This window comes from Dipodomys ordii, unplaced genomic scaffold, assembly GCF_000151885.1.
Source record: "Dipodomys ordii isolate 6190 unplaced genomic scaffold, Dord_2.0 Scaffold41, whole genome shotgun sequence".
Classification (NCBI taxonomy): Eukaryota; Metazoa; Chordata; class Mammalia; order Rodentia; family Heteromyidae; genus Dipodomys; species Dipodomys ordii.
The window spans coordinates 1,118,025-1,128,219 of record NW_012267257.1 but is presented as its reverse complement, the minus strand read 5'-3'; the positions used below and the strand labels follow the sequence as shown (position 1 = coordinate 1,128,219).

General features: G+C 39.0%; 1 protein-coding gene across 1 annotated transcript in view; it reads left to right on the top strand.

Annotated features, from left to right (window-relative positions):
• The first annotated feature begins 8,412 nt into the window (after positions 1-8,412).
• Positions 8,413-10,195, top strand: part of Il31ra (interleukin 31 receptor A) — a 42,956-nt gene continuing 41,173 nt past the window's right edge. Inside the window, exon 1 of the mRNA XM_013018504.1 lies at positions 8,413-8,467. Within this exon, the coding sequence (XP_012873958.1) occupies positions 8,413-8,467 (55 nt within the window). The remainder of the gene's footprint in view (positions 8,468-10,195) is intronic.

Sequence of the window (10,195 nt, the reverse complement as noted above, 5' to 3'; positions counted from 1 at the left end):
TGCTCCTCTACACCCATTATCCTTAGATTAGGCCTTCTGATGGTGTCTTCCAGGTGTTGGATAAATCTATCATATTTCTTGGACTTGTCTTGGATGGTTGTATGTTCTTTCTCTATAATATCTAGGCTGTCTTCAATCCCTGAGATTCGATCTTCTGCATGGTCTAACCTGCTGTCGAGACTTTCTACTTTCTTTTTATTTCTTTTCCTTCTAATTGGTTAGCTTTGATGGCTTCAAATTCTTTGTTGAAGCTTTGTTTTAGATCCCGTATGGACTTCTTTACTTCCTTAATTTGGTGTACAGTGTTTATTCTCAAATCACTTAGTTGATTGGTTATGGTTTCCTTGGACTCCCATTCCTTCTGTTGGGTTCCATTCAGCATTCCCTTTGTGTTCTCCCTGACTTCCTTCCACTCTTTGTTAATGGATTCCATGAATGCCTTTAGTGATCTTTGTGTATTCTCATCCTGCTCTCTCAATTCCTGTATTACTCTTTGCTTAGCTTCCTCACGTTCATGCCATTCCTGAAGTTCTCTTTGAGTGCTCTCAGCCTGCTCACACCATTCCTGCCTTTCTCTTTGAGTGTTCTCAAGCTGCTCATGCAATTCCTGTATCAGTTTTTGAGTAGCTTCCTCACGCTCATGATGTTCCTGTATTAATCTTTGGTTTGCCTCCTCTCTCTCCCTATCATGCTCATACAGAGTCCTTTGTATGTTTTCAATCTTTTCATTTATCATGTTTACCAGCAGTGTTTGTAGAGCTATTTGGGAACTCTCCTCTCGATTATTCATTATCTGTTCTGTCCCCTGATTATCATGAGTGGGAGTTGAGATACCCAGACTTGCCATTTTTCTTGTGTTTTTCCGGCTTACTCTACCCATTTGGGATGAAAGTAACACCAGTTTTGTGTTAGAACACTATCTTAAGGCAAGCATCAACCAAAGTCTGTAGTTGCACAGTCAAAAGTCTGCAGATACAATCTAGTTCAACAGATATATTTATTCAACATCAAACAACTATATATTAATGGGCTACGAACCGCAAAGAAGAATTTGGCAAACCAGAAATTATTAGGTTTAGGGAGAGATGTGGGTAAAAATAGGAGTAGAGAGATATGGGAAGGCTCAGGGAGAGTTAACTTGACTAAGTCCTAATCTCAAAGCGGGAAATAAGTTTGATAGGATGAAAGTAGAGAGAGAGAAAAAAGAAGAAAGAGAAAGAAAAAAAGGGACAAGAAAAAATAGAAAAGCAAAAATTAAAAATTGCAATAGTTAAAAATTATACAGATTGAAAATGTAATATTCAAAGAAGAACATGGATATAATGAGTGAAGGGGAGGGATATAAAGGAGACGTGGAAAACTAAAAAATAAAAATGCTTAAAATATTATATAGGTATAAAGAGGTAGTACTGCTATTAAGGAATTTAAGTCTAAGAGGTTTTGAATTGAGTAATAAATTTCTGGATTAAGTGTGTATACAATGGGGGATAAGGTCTAATAATAGACTATGGGTATATCTGAGGATGTGCAGAACAGCAATTAAGTCACACAAAGAAGAACGAGAAGAAAAGGTGGAAAGAATGAGAAAAAGAAAAAAAAGATCAGAGGTTCAGTAGAGCTAAACAAAAAAAATTTTTTTAAAGAAAAATGCACACACCCATATACCCCTAAAATAAAAATTATAAGAGGAAGAAAGAAAAAAAGTTACTAGAAAACAATTTTTTTAAAAGGTAAAAATTAAAAATGATTTAGAAAAAAAAATTTTATAAAAGGAACAAAAAAGAAAAAAAAGTTCTTTGATTTTTTTTGGGAGGGGTGGGAAGATCCTGTATCTCCCTTGTGTCCATAACCAGCCTCTTGTTGGAGTTTCTGGTCTGCTTGTGGTGTTTGATTTTCCTGTGGCTTGGTTGGTTTCTTAAGTCAGTTTGTTTGAGCAGGCAGAAAAATGCTCTGCTTTACCCAGGATTTTGCGATCCTCCTCCCAGGCTAGTTCAGTGGGAGGGAGATCTGCTTTGAGTATCACAAAAGAGGGAGATGGCTGTTTCCTCAAGTTTGGAGATGCTGTGAGGAGGCTAGGTTCTAGGTAGAGTTGAGGCCTTTCAGCAAACAGTAGCTTTACCCTGAGGGGCTAGATTGTGACTCACAGAGCCCAGCCTGGAGCCATTCTCAGGGTTTCTGTTTACTGAATTTTGATTGATTGTCAAGGCTGCTAGAGGGAGGGGCAGCCTCTGGCTCTGATTACCCAGTGAAGAAAGCCACTCCTGGGGCTAGCAGCTGAGCTGGGTGACTTTTCCCTGAGTGGAGCTGAGTCTGCAGGTCAGATTAGGTTCTTGTGACCTGCTAAATGACTCTAGTTTTCTTCCAAGGCCTGAGCCGGAGCTAGCAGCTCAGCCAGGCCTTCAAAGATGGAGATCTCCGGTAGTGTGTGTGTGTGGGGGGGGGAGGGGTGGCCTTCCCTCCTCTGCTCTCGGAGGAGTGAGGACGTCAGGCTTCTACTCACGTTGAGTCTTGGTTCCTGGTCTTCTCTGGTCTGCTTCTTGTCGGTTCTTGCTGGTGTTGAGTAGAATCCGCTCGCCCGCCATGTCTGGCTCCTTCATCCGGACTCTGTGTTGCAGGTATGGCCGCTGCCACCATTGCTGCAGCTGCTGGCAAGTGCTCAGATCTGTCTCCTTGCCTGGATTTTCCCTCTCTGGCCTAACTCTCTGTCCTGTGATGGCACACTTGGTGTGATTCTCTAGCCTATGACTGTTCACTGGAACAATAAAACTGCTTTCTATGCGAGAGCTTGTTTAGCCTCCAGCTTCTCCTCCGCCATCTTCCTGGAACCGATAAATAGGATTTCTGTGTACATCTTTTACTTGGATGAAAATCTGGCAAACTCCTAATAAATTTATTCATGCTCCCAGCAGCTTAAATGAATTATTATTTATTTTCATTTACAGCTATAATCCTTTCTGTGGTGATTCTCTGGTGTGAGATGGGAATGTAGAAAGTCTCTGGAGGACAAGAAGGTATTAAAATGAGGGCACTGACTTATTGGCAATGTTGGTTGACTTTCTGGTCATTTCTCTCTTTGGCTGCTCTCAGCTTTCCTTACACAATTTAATTATAGCACTTACCATATATTTGAAATTGTGGTGTAGGCGTAGCCCTCAGGAAAAAAAATATGACACTAGAGCCCTTAGTAGCTCATTCTGTAATTTTTAGCTTGAAAAAATCCAAAGCCCTACTCTTCCTGTCTGATCTATTGTTTCTGCTACTGAACTAGTTGGTTGAAGTTAGGGATGGGCTCTTTAATTCCCCAGCCCCTAACCTGTGGCTGAGACACTGTTGAATGGATCAATGAATGCCTAAGGTCAATGGCAGCCAATTCATGAGTACAACAGGTCTAGAACTCAGTAGTCTCATTCTACAAAGTCAGTCTCTCTAGCTACTACAACTTCTCCAGCTTTGTCTCTGGGTATGATTTAGTACTGTTGACCTCCTAAAATTTCTTTTTAAAATTTGGCAAATAATAAGTGAGTTATACTCATGATAAAAGAATCATATAAAAATAAATTTTAATGTAAGAATTTAAAAAATATTTTATATATTAACATTTTATTTAACATTTGATGGCCAGAAGATTTTAAAATGTGAAATCACTTGTCAGTAATAATTTTAGCTTTATCATCCATAAATATCTCTTTATTCAACTATTGGGACTGCCATTCTCTCTCCAGAAGTCTCTACAGTTGAGGGGTCTTCTGTTTCCAATATACCTTTAGTACATATAGATGAAGAAAACAAAGGCAATATTCCTCCCTCCCTCCCCCCACCCCCTTACTGGTTCTGGGCATGAACTCAGGGCCTGTGCTCTCTCTCTGAGCATTTTTCCCCCTACTAGGATAGTACTATACCACTTCAGCCACAGTTCCACTTCTGGCTTTTTGCTGGATAATTGGTGATAAAATCTTTTCTCACAGACTTTCTTTCCTAGGCTGGTTTTAAAGCATTATTCCTCAGATCTCTGCCTCCTGAGTAGCTAGGATTACAGGCATTAGCCACTGGCACCCAGCTTTAAGACAATTTTCTAGTAATCAGACAACAAAATTAAAAAGAATGCTATTAGTGTTATACTGGTTGTGGTGGCTCAAATCTGTAAAAACATTAATAGTCCCCCCCCCCATACCAGCATAAATCGACTCTATCTTGAAAATAATTAATGAAAAAGGGAGCTGGAGGTGTTGCTAAGGGATAGGATGACTGCTTCATAAGCACGAGGTTCTGACTTCCATACCTTCACTTCGAGGAAAAAATCCAAATACTATTGTGTCATGATTAAATTTTAAATATATATTTATTGTTCATTGAAATATTCAAAATGTTTTCTGTCATGTTTTGTACTCATTTAAATCAAGGTGGTGCTTTTTCTTCTTCCCTCCCATTTTCCCTCCCTCCATCCCTTCTACCCTTTCTCTCTCTCCCTTTCCCTCCCTCTTTCCCTCCCTCCTCTCTTCCTTCCTTCCTTCTGTAAGGTCTGCTCCTGAATGGTGAGCAGACTCCACCCTCCTCCCAGCAAAGTCTCCACCCAGTACCTGCATTACCTAGGCACCTGGGACACCTGGAAGAGGTCACATCTGCATCCACTGAGGTCACATCTGAATTTGATGTGGCCACACCTTTCTCCACCCATACCCTAGATAAGGCCTAGCCCAGGCCCAGAGACTCGCTCTCTCTGCTCTTTTCTAGCTCTTTCTACCTCTCTCTCTGGGCTTGTCTAGCTCTTCTCAAGCTCTTTTCTCTCTCTCTTTCCCAGCTCTCTCTCTTTCCTAGGCCTTTCCCAGCCACATGGAGTGCCAACCTTGCCTGGTCCCAGCAGGTCTACTGAATAAACCTAGCCCTTACCTGAATTCCACGTGCACGCTGCTGTTCTTACTCGGCCACCTCTTTTTAAAAACCTAACACCTTTCTTTCTTTCTTTTTTTCTTTCTTTCTTTTTTTTTTCTTTCTTTCTTTCTTTCTTTCTTTCTTTCTTTCTTTCTTTCTTTCTTTCTTTCTTTCTCTTTCTCTCTCTCTTGCTTGCTCTTTCTCTCTCTGTCTCTGTCTCTTGGCAATGCTGGAGTTGGAACTCAATTTTGTGCTTGCTAGGTAAGTGCTCTATGGCTTTAGCCTTTCTTCTAGCCTTCTTTAGCCTGTTTTATTTAATTATTTTTATTGTTGCTTTTTTGAGATAGAGTCTCACTTTTTCCCTAGGGCAGCCTATCTTGGATCATCCTATTTATATCTCCGATTATAGCTAGGACAACAAGTATGTACTATCACATCCAGATTTTCAGTTAAATGACGTTAAATGAGGTTAAATGATGTTTGTTTATTTTCCAAGGTTGCCAGGAAATGTGGTCTCTCCCCATCTTGCTCCCTAAATAGCTGAGATACTGGCATGGACCCCCATTGCCCAACTATTAGTTGAGAGAAGGAGTCTCAGGAACTTTTAGCCAGAGGTGTCCTGGAACTTTAATCTTCTTGTTCTGTGTTCTCAGTAGCTAAGATCACAGCCAGGAACCCCCACTGTCAGAGCAAAGTGGTTATTTCTTTAAAAACCAACTTCCTCCCCACTTTTTTTTTAAAAAAACTTTATTGTCAAGGTGATGTACAGAGGGGCTCCCAACTTTTATAGAATTATATATTCCTATATATTAGGCATTAACCTAATATAGGTTAATACATTCTGCTACTATGTAACCTACCTCACTGATGAAACTTTTATGTTTACAGATCCAAGTTCTCCTTTTGCTTTATTACTTTTGTATTTTCAATTAGGTATTTCAGTTACTTTATACCCATGTATCCCTGTAGCTTTCTCCAGAATGCTGTATGTGATTTTGTCTTAAAATTATTTTGTTGATAGCCCTTTTCTCTTTTTTTCTTATGATCTGTCAGAGGAAAACATAGCATCATTTATTCCTGAAATGAGTTACTGCTTTTGCATTTGCTTCATCCTTGCACTCTCCTAGCCTCTCATCTGGGAGTGAGACAAGAATCCAGAAGTCTTTTTGTTCTGACAAACCATTAAATTACCCAAGCAACTGAATGTCTTCCCCATACCAGGCACTTCTTCGACTACTAAAGCTGCAGAGAAGAAAGAAAAGCTCCACTTGCATGAAGCTGCTTGGGTGAGGGGAAGCCAGCAGGTAAACTGTCAAGCACCATTCAGATTTGTTTTTATTTAATGTTAGTATAAAAGTGATGTACAGAGGGGTTATAGTTACATAAATAAGGTAATGAATACATTTCTTTTCTAACAGTGTTGCCCCCTCCCTCATTTTTTCCTGCTCTCCCTCCCTGACCCCCCACTCACCTCCCCTCAAGCTGTAAAGTTCATTTCCAACATAGTGTCTAATGAGTTTCACTGTTGTATTGGTTCACTCTTTGCCCCAGCATTTCTGTGGTTCCTCTTCCCTTCCCCAAATCAGATAAACTTATATATAAGACAAATGGTACTGAAATCAGAAACAGTGACCACAGAGGAGAAAAATATTAAAGATGAAGGAAATAACTACACTAAAAATGAAAACAAAACAGCAAAAAAAACCTCTTGTTTCCATATTGTGGAGTTCATTTTGATTATCATTTTATATGTTCATATTATGTACATAGCTATTGGGTACTGTGACACTCTGCTAGGACTATCATTCTGGAGAGCAATATGGAGGTTCCTCAAAAGACTAAACATAGAACTACCCAGTGACCCAACAATTCCACTCCTGGGCATTTACCCAGATGACCACAAACAAGGCAAAACTAAAGCTATCAGCACAACTATGTTCATTGCAGCATTTTTTTTTACCATAGCTAAGATATGGAATCAACCCAGATGCTCCTCAAGTAGATGAATGGATCAAGAAAATGGGCATATATACACAATGGAATTCTATGCTTCCATCAGGAAGAATGACATTGTTACATTTGTAAGGAAATGGAAAGAGTTGAAAAAATCATATTAATGAAGTAAACCAGACTCAAAGAATCATAGGCTCCATGGATCACCTCATTTGTAATAATAAGCACCATTCAATTTGACAGACTCATATCTCATCTGACAGCAATCAGATTGACTGCTTGGTGGGAATTATGTGAGGGAGCTTTGGCCTTGAATCTGGAAGGTGCTTAATCTGTCAGGAATAAAGACATGGGTCAGGAAAAATAAAACAGCTTTCCTTTCCTCTGCTCTTACACTGAAACCAACACAGAAAGCTTCTGACACCAGAGATAGGGTGATTTATTCCATAGCATTTGAGCAACAGATTCTGCAGCAATGGATACCCTGGTCCTCTGACCCAATTAAATACTGACACCCTTTGCCTGGAGATAGCATCACAACTCACAGGATGGAGGCTTGGTAACCAAGACTTCTCCTAATCACTTTAGATACCAATCTCAAGTCAGAGGTGTTTCTGACCAACTGACTATAAATTGTGATTTCTATAATCCTTTTCTGGGTTTGACTATTTACTTCAGTAGCTCACAGAACTCAGGGAAACAGGTTTACTGGTTTATTAAGATATTACAAAAGATACAGACGAAAGATGATTAGGGTGTTTATGGATACTTCATTGATTGCTAATAGACTGCTCATAGACAGCTAAATAGACTGCTAAATGATTGCTAATAGATTGCTAAAACCTGGAAAGGCCTATTTGAGTGGGGCAGAACCTCTCTGGAATAAGGAGGGTCTTATGACCTACTGTCTAATAGGACAAGGATAGATCAGAGAATACTGTAGTTTTCGTTATATGCCCTGAGGGAAAAAATATATTGTTATAACACATCTTTTCTTTCAAATGTCTGGAATTGGTAAATGCAAAAGGGATCTGTGTGATGACATCCAATAAAATAGAATAGGCTAGTATAGAATAAAAACAAACCCCTAAGCTGGGCACTGTTGGCTTCCACCTGTAATCCTAGCTACTCAGAAAGCTGAGATCTGAGGATTGTGGTTCAGAGCCAGCCTAGGCAGAAAGTCCAATTAACTACTTCAGAACCAGAAATGGAGCTGTGTTTTGAAGTGGTAAAATGCTAGCCTTGAGCACAAAAAGATCAGGGATAGTGTCCAGGCGCTGAGTTCAAGAACCACAACAAACAAAATAAATAGATAAAGGAAGGAAGAAAGAGAGAAAAAGAGAAAGAAAGAAAGAAAGAAACAAAGGGAAAAGAAAAGAAAAGAAAGATGTAAAAGAAGGAACAAAGAAAAATGGAAAAAAAGGAAGGAAGAAAAAAAGAAAAGAAAATTCTCTCCTCCCTACAAGGTTCCCAGACTCTTTTCATCACTGGAATAGATGTGTTGAGAAGAAATCAGGAAGTTGTATTTCTTTTGACTGGTTACATTTCAGCTCTCTCTTTCTCTAGCCTCTGTGAATTAATTTGGAAGCAATGTGGACCTGGGTACTATGGATATTCCCTTTACTCTTCAAGTTGAGCCTGACAGGTATGTTAGCCTATCATGGACCATGTGGTTCTATTACTTCTTTTGGATAAGAATTCTGAACTTTGAAGGAAAGGTACTCTGGAACTATGAACATCTTTAGATAATCAACAGGTAGCTTTTGAACATTCTGAATTTGTATTCCCAGAATATTCTTGGTTTTCTACTATTGTCATCATGACCTCATACAATCAATATTTCTTCAGTATAATTCCATCTTCCATTGGCTAAATCCAAAGTTAGCCACTAAAACATCAATATAGGAGTAATTAGATCCATGTCTGTTCTTCTCAAACCTCTATGAATTCTGTTGCTCTTCCATAAATAGCTCTCCTTAGCACTTTCAAAAGCTAGACCAACCTCAATGGGTATCAGATAGCTACAAGAAAAACCATAAAACACAGTTGAAAGATATTGAAAAACATACAAATAAATGGAAATGTATCCTTATTTCATCAATTGGAAGAACTGATATTGATAAAGTATCCATATTGCTCAAAGCAGTGTAAAGATTCAGTATAATGTCTTTCAAAATGCAAGTGATATTCTTCTCAAAAATAGAACAAAACAATTTTAAAATTCATATGGAACCACCAAATAGTCAAAGTAATTTTGAGAAAGAATAAAGCTGGGTGTCTCATACCTTTAATTTCAAACATATCATAAGGATATACAACTTTAGTTAGATAAGAGTATTAGCTGATGTCCAGAATAGGCAAATAGATTGAGAGAGAAAATAGATAAATGATTGCCTTGGGACAGCAGTGGAAAAACAAGTGAGGGAAGGGAAGAGAAATGGGTAATGATTACTAATGGCTATATATTACTAATGGTCTAAGTGATGAAAATGTCCCAAATCTGATAGTAGTGATGATTGTACAACTTGGTAAGCAGACCAAGAACCAATCTGTATGTATGTATTGGGTGAATTGTATAATATACAAATTTTATCGCAATAAAGCCAGTCGGTCCCTGGACTTTAATTCTGGGCCTGGGTGTCTCAACTTTTCAGCTCAAGGCTAGTGCTCTACCACTTGAGCCAGAGTGCCACTTCAGTTTTCTGGTGGTTTATTGGAGATACAAAGAGTCTCACGGACTTCCCTTCCCTGGGCTGGCTTTGAACCGTGATCCTCAGATCTCAGTCTCTTTGGTAGTTAGGATTACAGGCATGAACCACTAGCACCCAGCTCAATAAAGCCTTTTTTTTTTATTGTGAAAATACCATACAGAGGGGTTACAATTACATGGGCAAGATAATGAGTACATTTCCTATCAGGCATTGTAGCCTCCTCCTTTGTTTCCCCTTCCCATCCCTTCTCATCTCCTCCCCCTCTGCTCTTACCCCCTTTGCCCCCACCCTTCACCCCCCCATTCCTACCAAAGTTGTAAAGTTCATTTTTCAACATAAGTATTTGTACATTTAAATATGTATCCATATTTAAAAATTTTGTTTTTTTCCCTTCCCCTCCACAAATTATACCAACACCAAATACAGTGAAAGCAGGGGTTATATCGTGGGGGAGGGACATACAAAGCAACAAAGAAATCATCTTATGAATATGTTAGAAACAATTGTAGGAAAGCAAACACATTTGAATACTTATCTTGGGGTTCATTTCACCTAACATCAACTTATCTGACCTTTTCTGCTTGTCTCAGACATATACTAGTTATTGCAAATAAGGGAAACCATGGGACCTGTTTTTTGGGCCTGGCTTACTTCACTTAATA